Source organism: Anomaloglossus baeobatrachus, chromosome 6 (assembly GCF_048569485.1).
Source record: "Anomaloglossus baeobatrachus isolate aAnoBae1 chromosome 6, aAnoBae1.hap1, whole genome shotgun sequence".
Lineage (NCBI taxonomy): Eukaryota > Metazoa > Chordata > Amphibia > Anura > Aromobatidae > Anomaloglossus > Anomaloglossus baeobatrachus.
In genome coordinates, this window is record NC_134358.1 from 467,225,568 (window position 1) to 467,242,475 (window position 16,908).

The 16,908-nt window shown below is 41.7% G+C and overlaps 1 protein-coding gene across 2 annotated transcripts in view; it reads left to right on the forward strand.

Annotated features, from left to right (window-relative positions):
- The window catches only part of ANKRD28 (ankyrin repeat domain 28), a 229,152-nt gene that overhangs the window by 188,800 nt on the left and 23,444 nt on the right, over positions 1-16,908 (forward strand). For both annotated transcript variants that reach the window (XM_075315308.1, XM_075315309.1), the window contains exons 13-21: positions 1,701-1,769; positions 4,823-4,963; positions 5,879-5,990; positions 9,971-9,997; positions 11,265-11,339; positions 13,245-13,446; positions 13,558-13,645; positions 15,917-16,034; positions 16,633-16,852. In XM_075315308.1, coding sequence (XP_075171423.1) covers positions 1,701-1,769; positions 4,823-4,963; positions 5,879-5,990; positions 9,971-9,997; positions 11,265-11,339; positions 13,245-13,446; positions 13,558-13,645; positions 15,917-16,034; positions 16,633-16,852 — 1,052 coding nt within the window. The remainder of the gene's footprint in view (positions 1-1,700; positions 1,770-4,822; positions 4,964-5,878; positions 5,991-9,970; positions 9,998-11,264; positions 11,340-13,244; positions 13,447-13,557; positions 13,646-15,916; positions 16,035-16,632; positions 16,853-16,908) is intronic.

Genomic DNA, 16,908 nt, shown 5'->3' on the forward strand with positions numbered 1-16,908 from the left:
AAGAATTTAAAATGGTCCCAGTGAAAAATCTACCACTTGTCCCCCAAAAACAAACTTCTGGAAGGCAAGAACATTAGAAAAATAACTACAGCTCTTGAAGGACAAGAGTGGAATAATGAAAGTTAAAAAATAAAAATTTGCAACAGCAAGAAAGGATTAAGTAGCAAAAAGACACAGCTGCTCACTTCCACAAACGGCCTAAAAAGTGAAGTGTTGCTACTTATATGATCAGCTTTGATGATTTTTAAAGAGCTCTTTATTACGTGTAGATAGACATCCGCAATTTGTCCTCTCATGTATTCTGCTGCACCACTTTTAAGACCAGGGTCACACGAGAGAATTGGGTCATATATGCTAATAACACTCTCCTTAGGGGTGCTTCACACACAGCGAGCTCGCTGCCGAGATCGCTGCTGAGTCACGCTTTTTGTGACGCAGCAGTGACCTCATTAGCGATCTCGCTGTGTGTGACACTGAGCAGCGATCTGGCCCCTGCTGCGAGATCGCTGCTCGTTACACACAGCCCTGGTTCGTTTTCTTCAAAGCCGCTCTCCTGCTGTGACACACAGATCGCTGTGTGTGACAGCAAGAGAGCGACAAATGAAGCGAGCAGGGAGCAGGAGCCGGCGTCTGACAGCTGAGGTAAGCTGTATCCAAGATAAACATTGGGTAACCAAGGTGGTTACCCGATATTTACCTTAGTTACCAGCCTCTGCAGCTCTCACGCTGCCTGTGCTGCCGGCTCCGGCTCTATGCACATGTAGCTGCTGTACACATCGGGTTAATTAACCCGATGTGTACAGCAGCTAGGAGAGCAAGGAGCCAGCGCTAAGCAGTGTGCGCGGCTCCCTGCTCTCTGCACATGTAGCTGCATTACACATCGGGTTAATTAACCCGATGTGTACTGTAGCTATGGTAGGAGAGCAAGGAGCCAGCGCTCAGTGTGCGCGGCTCCCTGCTCCCTGCACACACAGCTGTGCGCTGGTAACTAATGTAAACATCGGGTAACCATACCCGATGTTTACCTTAGTTACCAGTCTCCGCAGCTTCCAGACGGCAGCTCCGTGCAAGCGCAGCGTCGCTTGCACGTCGCTGCTGGCTGGGGGCTGTTCACTGGTCGCTGGTGAGATCTGCCTGTTTGACAGCTCACCAGCGACCATGTAGCGATGCAGCAGCGATCCTGACCAGGTCAGATCGCTGGTCGGATCGCTGCTGCATCGCTAAGTGTGAAGGTACCCTTAGTGTTTGAGCCGAGTGTCAACATATTGTGATTAGATCCTCTCAGATGAAGGAATCAGAGTACACTGTGAGGAGAAAATGGAGAACAAAATTTACCCATCCTCTGTTGTGTCCGGAAATCAGATTGCACTAAAGTGTCATCTGTTTCCATGCACTCATTGACTTGCGTAGCCAAGGGCGATCCAAATATCGGATCAAACTGATATTCAGAGAGTTTTATTGATTTAATTTTTCCTCATACTGGCTTGGTCCGAGGAAAACATTGGCATGTGCATGGCCCCACAGACTAACATTAGTCCCGGTACAATCCAATGTTTTGTTGAATTGCTGTTGGAGCGATAATACGGTGCTGTGAACGAGCCCTTAGACTGTAAAAAGTAAAGGTTTGCAGGATACACATGGCTAGAAAACAGTATGGAATTATTTTGGTCAGAATTTAAGAATCTGTAATTCCTTTTCAGGAACCTGGAGTGTCTGAACTTGTTGTTAAATACAGGTGCAGACTTTAACAAAAAAGACAAGTTTGGAAGGTAAGTGTTTATTAGAAACTCCATAGGTGCAAGGGGTTTAACTTTATGGCAACTTAAATTCACAATTTTTTTTTCTTCTCACAAATTATCTGCTGTTTTTGGCCCAGTCACGGGTTAACCCTGCACTGTAAAGCTTACGTAACAGTAGTCCTTTCTATGCACCTAATAATTTGAAGGGTCTGCCCAACAAATGCCTTCCTTTGCCCTCCAATGGATGTTTAACTTGGTGCTGAAAGTGCACGTTACTAAGTTGTGGGGCTTCCTGGAGGTTGTGGTGGTGTCTTGTTTTTCAACCCCCTTTGAAATACATGTATTATTGTACTTTGATGGGAGTGTGCACCTTCCAGCTGGGCATTGGGTGGAGTGTCAAATTCCTGGTAGTGATGGGCGAACTCGCAGATATCTGGGATCTGCGGGACTAACTGGACTTTTTAGGAAAAAAAAACTGTTCTGGCCCGAATTGATCCCGTATATCTGGCCAGACACCACACTCCATATAAGTTTATAGAGACCAGAATCCGGGGCTTAAAAATGTTGGTAAAAGGGATTGAGGGATTAGAGCAAGCGATTTTACTTACCGAGGCGCGGCTGTAAGGCTATGTGCGCACGTTGCGTCCAGTACCTTGCAGAAGTGAACGCATCCTCTGGCAGAGTTTGGCAATGTCAAATTTGGTTTTGACCACAAGAACGCTGGAAATTCGCATGCGTTTTTCTGGCATTTTTTACCTCGTTTTATATGCGTTTTCTGTGCCTAAAGACATGCGTTTTGAATACAAATACACTACTAAATAAAGTTTAAAAATTCAAATACTATGAAAAAATTATAACAAATATCATGCTTTAAATCATACACAAAATAGCTAATTTTTAATAAGATTAATGTGATCTAATATTTATGTATAAAATAACGTTAAATTATAGGTTTTGCACTATTTTAATTGTCGGACTAAAGGCTGCTTTACACGGTACGACCGATTGTGCAATTTCACAATCGATCGTACCCGCCCCCCTCCTTTTTGCGTCACGGGCAAATCGCTGCCCGTGTCGCACAAAGTCAGTAACCCCCGTCACATGTACTTGCCTCTCGTGCGACCTCGTTGTGGGCGGCGAACGTCCACTTCCTGGAGTGGGCGGGACGTTCGGTGTCACAGCGACGTCACACGGCCGCCGGCCAATGGAAGCGGAGGGGCGGAGATGAGCGGGACGTAAACATCCCGCCCACCTCCTTCCTTCACATAGCCGGCGGCTGCCGCGGGACGCAGGTGAGCTACTGTTCATCGTTCCCGGGGTGTCACACGGAGCGGCGTGTGCTACCACGGAAACGATGAACAACTAAATTAAATGATGATATGGAACCTAGCGACCAGTACACGACTCACGATTTGTGAGCGATATTGCGTCGCTAGGAGGTGTCACACAGGCTGGCATCGCACGATGCCGGATGTGCGTCACAAAAACCGTGACCCCGACGATGCATCGCACGATAGATTGTCTGGTGTAAAGGAGCCTTAAGTGTGTGAAAAGGGACACATATAATGTTAAAAACACATGCGTTTATTTTGTCAAAAAAGCATGCGTTTTGCATCCAAAAAGCATGTAAAACGCTAGAATTTTGATTTAGGATGCGTTTTGAAAGTTCTCATTGACTTTAATGTTAGCAAAACACTGCCAAAATGGCAAAAACAATTGACATGTTGCTTCTTCAAACGCAGAGAGTTTGACAAATTTTCTGCAACTAAAACGCTGTGTTTTTAAAAGTATTGTGCGCACAAGAAAGCCATATTTCCCATAGACTTTGCTTGGAAATCAAAACGCATGCAATTTTGCATTAAAACGCTGCAGTTCAAAACACTGCGGAAACGCAAGAAAAAACGCAACGTACGCACATGGCCTTACTGCTTTTTTTCATACCCCTCACTCTTCTTCCTGGGCCCCTTATTTACCTTGATGCATATTTGCTGCTTCCTCCGCCCACTGACAGTCCTGGTGTCTGTGATTGGTTGCCGTCACACGCCCCCAGCCTGTGTGACAGTGTCTGACACTTGCGATCACAGACCCTCTCTGCATGTCACTATCATGGTATAAAAATAAAAAAAAATGGTGTAGGGTCCACTCATATTATGACACCCATCACAGATAAAGTATATGGCTACAGGCTGCAGCCCCCAGCCATGAAGTTATCTTGGCTGTGTATCAAAATAGGAGGTACAACATGTGGCTCTTGTTTTGTTATTTAAATCATTTTTAAAAACTGCATGCAGTCACCCCCCCACCCCGATTTCGATATCCAGCCATGATATAGCCCGACTTGTGGGGGCTGGTATTCATAGGCTGGGGATACCTATGCTTATTTAGCCCCCCTGCCCAGGATTGCCGCAGTCATCATTAGATGTGACAATGCGAGAACTTTATCCGGCTTTTCTCGATTGCCCTAGTGCGGTGGCAATCAGGGTAATGAGGGGTTTATCGCAGCTCACAGCTGCCACTAAGCCCTAGATTAGTAATAGGTATGTCTGAGACCCCTCCCCCAATTATCTGTAAGGGAAAAGAAATATACTCAAAAATCGAAAAAAATCCAAATTTGAAATAAAATGCTTATAAAACACCCTCTTTGTCCAATTTATTAACCCCAAAAACACCCAGGTTCAACATAATTGGGTGAGATTTTGAAATGTTAAGCTACTGTAAAATCGGCACAGCTTTTTCCTCTGCATTCAGATGGAATTTAGAAAACTCCATCCACATGTATTGTACGTTTACATGTGAAATATTGGGAAAATCCACTGTGTTACAGCATCTAATTCTGTAAATTTTACGAAATCAAATGAACTTGCTACAAGAAAGAACTACAGCATAAATGGACCGATTCAATGCAGTTTATATCCTCTGCATGTGTGTTTATCCTGTGGACGTTATTGTGTATATGCAACTCGCACCTTTTCTGTAGGATGTACTCAGCGGTAAATGCAGCTGCGGGAGATCGGAAGCGGAGATGCCAGTTATTTACTGTTATCAATAGAAATAATTGTGTTTTCCCTTCTCATTAAATGAAGGACTCCACTTCACTACGCCGCCGCCAATTGTAATTATCAGTGCCTGTTTGCACTTGTGGGATCTGGAGCCAGTGTGAATGATCTCGATGAGCGGGGTTGTTCCCCCCTGCACTATGCAGCCACATCAGACACCGATGGCAAGTAAGTGGCGTTCATGTCCCTCTGATTGTGCCTCACATTGCATGTAAGTAAGCGGTGTCATAAGGACTCGAGGCCAAGGGAATTGGGACTTCATCACATTTGTGTCTTTATGTTGATCACAGAGAATGCAGCCTTTTAAGACGACGTGTTCTTGGCTTCTTCTCTAGGTTAAATCTGACGGTCACGCAGCTTGCCACATTCACAAAGAGCCACTTGTTTAGCTCCTTACTTAGCCCCTTTTGTCCAGAAGAAATCTCAGCAATACTGAGAAAATTCTTTGATTTCAGATTTCATAAAAAAAAAAGTAATACAATTTCTGCAACTTGTCTTTTGTGGGGTTTTCTTCCGCCTTGTAACAGCAGCCTTATTCATAGAGCTACAATGAAGGGGTTAAGCAGTGTCCACGTGGGCGAGTCTGGTTTTCAGATCAGATATTCATTTGAAGGTTTTCTCCAAAAATCATCTGGTTATGTTTTAATAATAACCTAATGTTGCTCATTACCACAATTTTTTTTTTTCTTTCTAATCCTTGAAAACTAAGCACAAATTAAAGACATTTTGAGCAACAAGGACATTGATGTGGTTTATTTGCTATTTATACTCTGAACCTAGTAAAGCTTAAAATCCAGCATGCATATGGATTGTGATCTGCACTTTATTAACCTTGTAAAATACCTGCAGGTGCCGAAACGTGACACGAATCTTTATTATTTTTATCCCTAGAATTATAACAGCTCGTTTCTGCCACCTAGTGATTTAAAATGTGAATACAGTGAACTAAAACGGAACAGTTTTCTATTGACCATATTTCTGAACTGGCTGACATATATTTTTGTACTTTATTTATAGTATGTGAAAGTTTTATGAATTGGTGCATAATAAGAGAATGCTTCAACAAAGAATTCCTATTTTTAGGTGCCTGGAATACTTATTAAGAAACGATGCAAACCCAGGAATCAGGGACAAGCATGGGTATAACGCAGTGCATTACGCCGCTGCCTATGGCCATCGTTTATGTCTAGAATTGGTAAGTATGTATAGTATATTGTGTGACAACATGGCTGCCTGAGTGATGGGGAGGAGGGATATTTACTGCTACTCATTAATCATCCTTTTCCCATCCCACATTTAACGTTGACTATTGTGTATATCTGTGTGTACATATTTTGATTAAAGAGTTAGAGGAAAGCAGGTTAAATGCCGCGCCAAACCACAGAAGTCCAGATGTTAGTAAATCCCTTTTTCTTTATTTTCACAGGTCTACGCGTTTCGAGGACATGTCCGTCCTCGTCCTCAGGACAATGTACAGAGAAAAAAAACTCTGTACATTGTCCTGAGGACGAGGACGGACGTCCTCGAAACTCGTAGACCTGTGAAAATAAAGAAAAAGGGATTCACTAACAACATCTGGTCTTCTGTGGTTTGGCGCGGCATTTAACTTGCTTTTTCCTCTAACTCTTTAATCACCTCAACGCTGTGGGACCGCTGCCTCCCACGTTTACTACATGCCTACATAGGGGTTGTAACTTGCACAACCCTACCAGGTGAGTGTTCTAGCCAACATTCACCCCCCGTGTGTCATACCGGGTAATACCCTATTTTGCGCCTTATTTCTCCACAGCTTCTCTTGCTGTGTACATATTTTGGGTGGGGTTTCAGCACTGGAGTGGCGCTTTAAATCTTGGTCCCCTGTCATATACTAAACGCTTCACCTTTTACCAACGACTCTCCAATTCCGCGGCACCATCTTGTGACTGTAACAACTAGCTAGAAGTCAGAAGTTACATCACAAGCTCCCACTAAATCTATGAGAGGCAGAATGAGGCTCTCATAGACTTGTATTGAGTTGTGACCTCCAGCGAGCTCCATGAAACATTGAAGCTGCTGTCAGATCACGAATTGCTGGAAACCGACCGAAGCGGCAGTGATAGAAGATGAAGCAACTGGAAGGGGAGTATAAGGCAGGGTCCGGGGACTTGCATTTAAAGCACCCCTCCAGGAGTGATCCAAAGAAAAAAAATGGTTGCATGGTTTCATGTACATTTATTTTTTGCAACAGTTTTGGAGTGCTGCCTTCTATTTTGTTATTCATCTGTACAACTGGATTATTGGTTGGGAGGTCTTGCAGCCACCATTATTTTTGTCATTGTGCGGCTCCATTTTTTTCTTTATAGATGGGTAGATCACATATACATATATGTACAAATCCTGACTTGGTTGGTAGTGGCAATTGTTTGACCGTTATTCTAATGATTGTACTTCACTAAGTACACCCTTTTTGAATTCAATGGTTTTACCTATCGGGACATGTTTGAAAAATGAAATCCATCCTTACTGTAAAAGGGAGCCTGTCAGGTCCTCTGTGCAGCCAGAACCATGAGCCGTTCTGCGTGCAGATCTACGATCCTTGCCCCAACTGTCCCAGCCCTTATTAGCATCTCCGGATCAGAAGTTGTCTGCACTTCCGGTCATGCACACTACTATAAAGCTGGGTATATGTGTCCCGGCTTCAGAGAGCAGTAGTGCGCATGACTGGAAGTAAGGAAGACTTCCGATAATGGGCAGTGAACGTCTTTGAAGCCGGGACACACACACCCAGCGTCAAATGAGCTCAATGTGAACTGGTACAAAGCCGTGCACATGCGCAGCTTTGTATCTCGTTGCCATGTCGCTGGCTGCTTTAAAGCATGTTAGCATGCTCACAGGGGCGTGAAAACTGCGCCAACGAGTCAGGGAACTAATGCCCCTGCAACTAGTCACAGCCCTCATTAGCATCTCATGAATGGTCTTTCGAAATACTTTTTGTAAAGATCTGTTTATATATGCTACCATATGACAGGGCTGTTATGGAGGAATTCTGGATATGCACCCAGAACGGCTAGGGTTTCTGGGGTGTACTTGGGCCTGACAGGTTCTCTTTAACTTCGGTATTAAGCGGGTAAGCAGCATCATGCTACTAATTAAAGGGAATCTCTCATCAGGCTTTTGCAATGTAAGCTGAGGTCAGCATGCTGCAAGAGCTACAAAAGTAAAAAGCATCTGTGTTTCTCTTATCTGTATTCCAGCTATTGTTTTCCTATACTAAAGGGTCTATTGCTCTATGATTAACATTGGTGTGACTTGGTGCCTCCTGCAGACCAGTCCACTAAACCCCCTGCTGTAATTGACACCTCAGTCAATGCACAATCCCTATTGAGAGCCTGATGTGGGTGGAGAAGCTCACTCAGCTCTGCTACATTCAATTCTGAGCTAGTCTGAAGGCTGCATACAGTGATCTATAATAAACATGGTTAGTTTCATAATCTTTTTTCCTACATTATGCTGCTCAGGTAAAGTAGCAAAAACCTGGTGACAGATTCCTTTTAAATTGTTCATCAGCAAGTCTGACAACATCTGTAAAAGCAGAAGTCTTGTCAGTTAGGTAATGTGGAGCATTCTGGCTTCTGGCATGTGTTAAAAGGGAATGTCTCAAATATTTTTCAACAATTGAAGAAATGTAAAGTATTTTAATGTTTTTAGTTTAAAATTATTTTTCATATTTTAAACTTCTTTTTTTTTAAGTTTTTTTGATATTTTCAACTCAAGTAAAAGGGGGAGCAGCTGCTAGAATTTGTCATGAAAACTTGGTGTGCTTTTAGCTCGCATTAAGACTGCAGTAACAGTTGTCAGGATCTGCTCATGCGTCTGATATCTTTCCTCCCCTTCTGGGTGTTTGCAAAAGGATAAGGGAGGATGACGTTTAAATCGATAATGCGGAGCCATTTTGTTGGTGACTGTAAAGTGATACTGAAATGTGGAAAGTGTCAGAGTATGCCTAGCAGCGCCAATTCTGTTAGAAGGTGCTGCTCACTAAATTATGTGCTTGGATTGCATACATCGAGTATCACATGCTGGGAATAGAATCACTGAGTGTATCACGCCCTGAGCTTAAATTCATGGCGTGTATCACGTGCTTGGGGTAGATGCACGAAGTGTTTCACACACTGGGATTAGATACGCAAAGTGTCACACCCCTGTATTGTGTCTCTGCATCATGTAATAGAATTAAATACATATCTCCGCAGCACACAACAGGATTAGATGCACGTCTGTGTCACACAACAGGATTATATGCGCATCTTTGCAGGCAATCCCACATGATGGACATTACGGCCCCTTTACACGCTGCAACATCGCAAACGACATCGCTGTAACGTCACCGGTGTTGTGACGTAATAGCGACCTCCCCAGCGACATTGCAGTGTTTGAAATACATCAGCGACCTGGCCCCTGCTGTGAAGTTGCTGATCACTACACATCTCTCAGGCCCATTCTTTGGTCCTTTGTTTCCCGCTGTGCAGCATGATCGCTAGAAAGTCTCAGTCTGTAAAAAAGCCTTTACAGCGACTTCGTTAGCGACTTCCCTTTCAAAAAGCTGCTTTACAACGTCCCCAATGGCTAGCTAGGTCGTTCTGCAGGTCCGGATCGCTGTTGCGTCGTTTTCCAGGTTTGCCTGTGTGACAGCTCACCAGAGACTTTGTAGCGATCCTGGCCAGGTTGGGATCGCTGGTGGGATCGCTAGAAAGTCTGTGTGTAAAGGCGCCTTTAGATACAGAGCTCTGCGGACTGTATCACACATGGTGGTGGGCATTAGATACGTGGCTCTGCTATGTCAGTAGACTCCTTTTAGATGTTACGGGAATGTGCTATATTTTGGCCTAGTGTTTTGGTAAATGACGCTGTAAGTTGTCATTGGTTGTTGGGGTTGTAATTACCTCATTTTAAGTTTTTCTAAGGACCAAATATTTTATGATGTCCTGAAATGTAAAGACAAAACATTTTTCTCATAACTATACCATCTATAGTAATGTAGTCAGGGACTTAAAAGGGAGTGCAATGAATGGAAAATGAATGGGGTTTTTTTTTGGCTCAAAGCTTTGTAAAACAAGAGAACTTTATATTAATAATTAAGTACAATAGTAGTTCTACAAAAGTTGTTGTGATAGTAACCTCATTATATTGTTACAGATTGCTCGAGAAACTCCCCTAGATGTTGTAAGTAAATCCCTTTTTCTTTTCCTTTTTAAACAAAATTGAACTTCAAGGGGTTTTCTTAGATATGAAAAAATTGGCTAAAGGGGAAATTAAATCAAATTCCAAAACTCCTCTCCTGATAAATCCAGGGCCGACACTGTGCTGTGATGTGTCCATCTACCCATGTGCTGGCTGCAACCAATCAGCAGCCTGTGCAATGTACAGTCATATGAAAAAGTTTGGGCACCCCTATTAATGTTATCCTTTTTCTCTTTATAACAATTTGGGTTTTTGCAACAGCTATTTCAGTTTCATATATCTAATAACTGATCGACTGAGTAATATTTCTGGATTGAAATGAGGTTTATTGTACTAGTAATCTGTTTTCAGATCATTTGAGCATTGTTTTGAGGAGCCCATGATGCCACTCTTCATAGGAGATTCAAATAGGAGAACAACTTGCAAGTGGCCACCTTAAATACCTTTTCTCATGATTGGATACACCTGCCTATGAAGTTCAAAGCTCAATGAGGTTACAAAAACAATTTAGTGCTTTAGTAAGTCAGTAAAAAGTAGTTAGGAGTGTTCAAATAAAAAAATTGAGAAGGGTGCCCATACTTTTGCATCGGTCAAATTTTGTTTAAATGCGGATTTCACATTTTCTGTTAGTACAATAAACCTCATTTCAATTCAGAAATATTACTGAGTCCATCAGTTATTAGATATATGAAACTGAAATAGCTGTTGCAAAAACCCAAATTGTTATAAAGAAAAAAGGTTCACATTAATAGGGGTGCCCAAACTTTTTCATATGACTGTTTCAGGCCGTTGACTGACTGCAGCGGTCACACGATTAGACTGGCACAGTAATCAAAGACAAACTTGGCTCAGCAGAATGGTTTAGGATGTCAGGTGAGGGATGATTTTATTTTTTTCCCTTTTTTTATAAAACCCATGAAACTCATTTAAGCTATTTACTGCAGATAATAGAGATACAAAGACTGACTTTTTCAGATTGAAGCCAGCCTGGTATTCTGCTGAGCTTGATCCTAAGCAATGGATACTTACCTTCTAGATCCCCTAAAAAAGGGCATTTTTTTTTTACACAGCCCCTTAATTATGGCTGAGATAATCTGCAATAAACTAAATCTTCACCAGGCGAATGTTATGTTCTTAACTATAGAAGTTTTCTTGTATGTTGTGATCATTTAATGGGTATCTGAGTGCTACTTGTAATTTCAGACTGTAAATGTATAGATTGTTAATGTGCTTTACCATTTTCATTCAGCTTATGGAAACTTCAGGTACGGACATGCTGAATGACGCAGATACCCGGGCACCAATCAGTCCTTTGCACTTAGCTGTAAGTTTTTAAAGGTCAATTTACATTGCATCCTAAAATGTTTAATGGAGAACAAGTGTATCCATCACTAATGTGGGTCTGCCCCTTTTTATTTAATAAAATAGGGGGTGACATCAGAGTGCTAAATTTTCTAAATATAATTCTGTAAAAAAAAAAAAACCCTCGGAAGTAGCCGTACTGTCCCCCGTAAGTTCTAGGATGTAAGATCTCCGCGTGCAGAGCGGAGTCCCAAATCCCTACACAGCGGCTCTTTGAAAAAGCAAAGTCTTACAAGATCTTGCCCTTTCTCCTAGCCAGGGCTGCTGCACAGTTCTTGTAAGTTGTTAGCTGCTGTAAAGATGTTACCATTCTGTAACGACTTGGTGAAGTATGCAGCAGCGCTGGATTACAGGAAATAGTGAGCGTTTACTCTTACCACATCCCAGAGGTTTGCTACAAAGTCGGCACTTCTTTGGGTTTATTAAAGTTACTTCTGATAAGTTTTGTTACTGGATTATATTCAGAAAAATCACAAGGCTCGGCCATTGTCTAATAAATTAAAAATGTTGCCCTGGACTGCTAATGAGTGTAATATGAGTGCCTAGATTCCTTATATGAACTGAAAAATAAGGAATTAAATACATTTTACTTCTAAATAACAGAAATTGCAGTATGCAACATCTACGCCAGAAATCTGTAACCTGTGGCACGTCAGCTGTTGTCAACTGCAATTCCCAGCATATCCTGATGGCCAAGGCGTACAGGAGGTTCAGCAATCCCTGACTTACACCTACAGACATCCTGTACAAGAGTTTTCCTATTAAATAAAAGACACTTTTTAGCCATTTAGAATCTTTGTAAAGAGTGAAAAATAAGTGACAAACCTTAATGTGTTAAATATATGTATCAATGGTTAGCCTTAACTGGAGTCAGTCAGTACAGAAGGACCAACCAAGTACAGGCACTTAAGTGCACCGTAGCGGGGCCAAACATTAAAGTGCACCTTCCCACCTGCAGGTTTTCCCTCCATCTCCACCCTCCCCTCTTCTTTGACAGCTCTGGCTTGATAGAGCCAGAGAAGGGGGAAAGATAGATGAGGAGCTGCACTTCAAGGGAATCGGTCAGCAGAAGTTTGCTATTGAATTTTATAGCAGCATAATAAAGAGCCTGATTCCAGCTTTGTCACTTATTGGGCTGCTTGGTGTAGTTTTGATAGAATCCCTATTGGCTTATTTAGATGTAGCAGAGCTAACACCTGATCTCTGTGTAATCCGCCCACAGCCCTGACTGGCACTTCCTGTGAATCTTGTGCATTGTCGTCAAGCTGCCAATCAGTGGTGGGGCGGGACTACACAGATTAGCATGACTGGTCTGCATGTGAAACAGTTTTCTAATGATTATCCCCTCCTGATAAAACACTGATTGCATTGAAACTACAGCGCACAGATTATTAAATCACACCTACCTGGAATCAGGGTCTTGGCCTCTACATTGTGCTGCTCTCATATAAAATTGTAAAAGCCTGATGACAGATTCCCTTTAACTGTATGGCCACGCCATGATGCACCAAGCACCTGTACATGGTTTAACCAGTCGGTCTGTGCTGACAATCCGTTTTAAAAGTTTATTTAATATGAGCAGTTTTATTAACTCAAAGCTAACCTGTCATGTAATTATGTTGACATAATGATGGCGCAGGTCTCCTCCCAAAGGAAGACTTGTCTTTATTGCTTACTGCACCTTTTATAAAACCTTTTCATATGACTCGGGGTATTGGCCAAAAAAACACAAAAGAATCCAAATCTTCCTAAACGTAGCAAAGGAATATGAAGTGCAAACCTCTATAAAGCATGCAACATAGCGATATTGCTGCATCCGCAGACATTTAAAAAAAAAAAAAAAAACGTAATTTTTTTTATTTCCTAGGCCTACCATGGGCACCACCAAGCCCTAGAGGTTTTAGTGCAGTCTTTACTTGACCTTGATGTACGAAACAGCACTGGCAGGACTCCTCTGGACCTCGCTGCTTTCAAAGGACACGTTGAATGTGTAGATGTTCTCATCAATCAAGGGGCATCCATACTAGTTAAGGACTATGTTGTAAAAAGGACCCCCATTCATTCAGCAGGTATGGCGTACAAAACAGTGGGCAATATTTTTTTTTCTAAGATTATTTTTGTCACCTTATTGAAATATTTTAATGACGCTTTTTTTTTTTTTATTTGCTAATTTTTTGTAGCTATTAACGGACATTCAGAGTGTTTGAGACTCCTCATAGGAAATGCTGACATTCAGACGGCGGTGGATATTCATGATGGAAATGGACAGTAAGTACCAGCCTTAAAGCCAATTACACATGTAGTAGCTGCCACCATAATGGCTGCTGCACTGATAGGTTAGTGAGCATTGGCGCTCTCTACTATTCCTATAGTGCAGCCGTTCTCATTTCAGTTTCATGTGCAACTATTCCTTTTACTCCTAACACACCCAGCCATTCAAGTTGCTATTTTGTTGCACTAAAATGCTAAGACTATGTTAATATCTATACTGCAAGCATCGGTCATGGTAGGGATGAGCGAACCCGAACTGTAAAGTTCAGTGTTCTTACAAACACCAGGGAGGCCAGGTCTCGGACCCAAACCCAGACTTTTACCTGTACATCTGGTTCTTGTTCGGGTTTGTGAGCCAAATAAAGCTTGTTGAAAGGCCAATCAGCAAGCTTTATTAGTGTTGAGACTTCCAGCCCCATCATGGGCATGTCAAGTATTGGCATAGCTGTGATTGGCAGGCGCACCACCTGAAAAAATGAAAAGTGACATGGACTCCCGCCCTATTTTGCATAACAAGCGCAGATATTACCCTACTCTTCCCGATTAACCTGGTATGGTGGCAATCAGAGAAATATATTGGGTTGATAACTGTATTGTCAAAAATCTCAGCTGTCTTCAAGCTCTCGGTTAGTAATGGAAAGGTGCCTATGAGATTCCACCATTACTAACCTTGTAAGCCAAAAGAAAGAAACAGATGCAGAAAAATACTTTATTTTGAAATATAAAAGACACCTTTTCACTCGTTGATTAACCCTAAAACACCCCTGTAGGTCCGACGTAATCCACAGCGACGTCCCACTTTAAAACGGCAGGCATTGTAGGGCTTAAAACTTAAGCCTTAAACTGTCTCTTAGCCTTAAAGCCTGCGCTATCCGGGAAACTGTCACATTGTGACATTACATCTATTGATTTCCAATATTGTCGCATTGCGATCTACTTTCTAAACTGACAAACTAAAATCAAAGAAAAATCCGGCACTCACAATTCAATGCGTGAAGAACAGAATTATTTATTCAGTAATGGCTTATATGTGTGAAAAATATAATTCTCTCAATGTGATGATAATTGACGTTTCGGTCATATGAGACCTTCATCAGAATCACACAGCAATATGGAGCCAAGGGACACTATCAGCGCTAATGTGAATTGCGTGCTGTCGCCAGGGTAAAGCGCTTTACCTCATATGACCGAAACGTCAATTATCATCACATTGAGAGAATTATATTTTTCACACATATGAGCCATTACTGAATAAATAATTCTGTTCTTCACGCATTGAATTGTGAGTGCCGGATTTTTCTTTTTCTAGTAATTGGGTTTGGACCCTATCCTGGCACCGCCATAAAGATAACAGAGTGCCATACTTTCCTTTTTTGAAACTAAAATCAAATTCAGCTAAAATAAAAAAATGCACTTGTCATTAAAAGTAAGACTGTTCAGCAAATCGTTCCTCTTTGCTGATCTACTCTACCTATATAAATAATGTTCTCTACAACTTAGCACATTTACTAAGCAATATCATTTGTCCGCCAGTAGTTAAAAGCTTTTAATCTCCTGCACTTTTCTTCCCACTTCCTTGACCAGTCTGGCTTTGCACAAACAAAAGAATACAACGTCACACTATAAGCGTTGATATAATCCGACATAGAATATATGAACTTTAAACTGCATTACATTACTACTACATCATGGAATATATTTACAAAACTTAAGATACTTGGCACATAAATTGGCCAATACCTGTGAGCCCATCGACCGCGGCAAGGTGACAATTCTTTTTTGATGGGACCCTAAGACTAATATTTATCAAACATACCGCTTCCGGGCTAAAGGTCTACAAATTTAAAGGGCAGGCAGCATTCAGCACTAACGTAAAAATAACATTGGGCTTATAGGAGGAGTACAGTCAGAAAAGGAGGTAGTGAATACCACCAGTCGTATACTGCAAAAAACTGACCAGCACCTCTAAAAGGGATGATGTGTGAACAGGTGCAAGCTGGTATGACTGCTTAACACACAAACAAGAATACAGCACTCTGTAAGCGCTAAGATGTAAGCAAACATAGAATATATAGAATTAAACTGCATTACTGCTATGTGAAATATATTTGGACTGTCTCGCTTTGCATACTGCTGGAATCTGCTTTATACCTCTGTTCCCTATTTAAGTGCATATCTGGACGTCCGCCACAAAGGGATAGTTCTGCTAACTGATGCATTTTCCGGTAAAGCTTGGTTTCTTTCTGATTTGTACTTTGTATTACTTAGGACTCCATTGATGCTGTCTGTACTGAACGGACATACGGAGTGTGTTTATTCATTGCTGAACAAAGGAGCCAATGTGGATGCCAAAGATAAGTGGGGAAGGACAGCGCTGCACCGAGGGGTATGCTTAATTGTTATAGATCATGGATGCATATTGCAAGGGAGTGCCTCTGCAGCATCACCAGGACATGCGCTATATGCAGTAATAGTACTAATTGCAGTAGTAGGAAGATTTTAATTTATGCCTTCTCAATTTCTTCAAAATTGATTTCAAATAAAAATATAAATTATATATAATATTTATTTATTTTATTAATCTTGTATTTGTGACACTTTTGTTGCATAACATGTTCTTCGGCCTTGTGGCATCATAATAGTAATTTTAGAGGGCACAACACCAACCTGTTTCTACAGCTTTTTACTGATTTTTAGGTATACACTTATCAAGTCCCTTTCAATTTCCTAATGTAATGCAGCCTTCATTATAATAACATGGTTCCCTTGGCTTTCTTACAAACATTGCTGTTCCCATACCCAGATCTGTATCATACATATAGAGCAATTACGGTTTAAGCTTTGTTTCTTGGACGTAACGCATATATAATATAGCTGAACGTAAAACTGTTTGTGCATTCTGGCTTTCATATATGTGTACTTTAGTTATAGATTATTCTGTTCTGTGAATTGGTTTCTGATGTCAGCTGTTTGTCCAATTCTAGGCAGTGACCGGACACGAGGAATGTGTGGAAGCATTGCTACAGCACAGTGCTAATTTTTTGTTACGGGATTGCCGAGGTCGCACCCCTATTCACCTGGCGGCAGCATGCGGTCATATAGGTGTTCTGGGGGCTCTCCTCCAGACTGCGGTATCTGTTGATGTTGTTCCAGCAATAGCAGACAATCACGGATACACATCCCTTCACTGGGCCTGTTATAATGGTATGCTAAATTCTTCTTCTCATATAGAAGTGTTCATAGGGTGTTCAGACACTTAA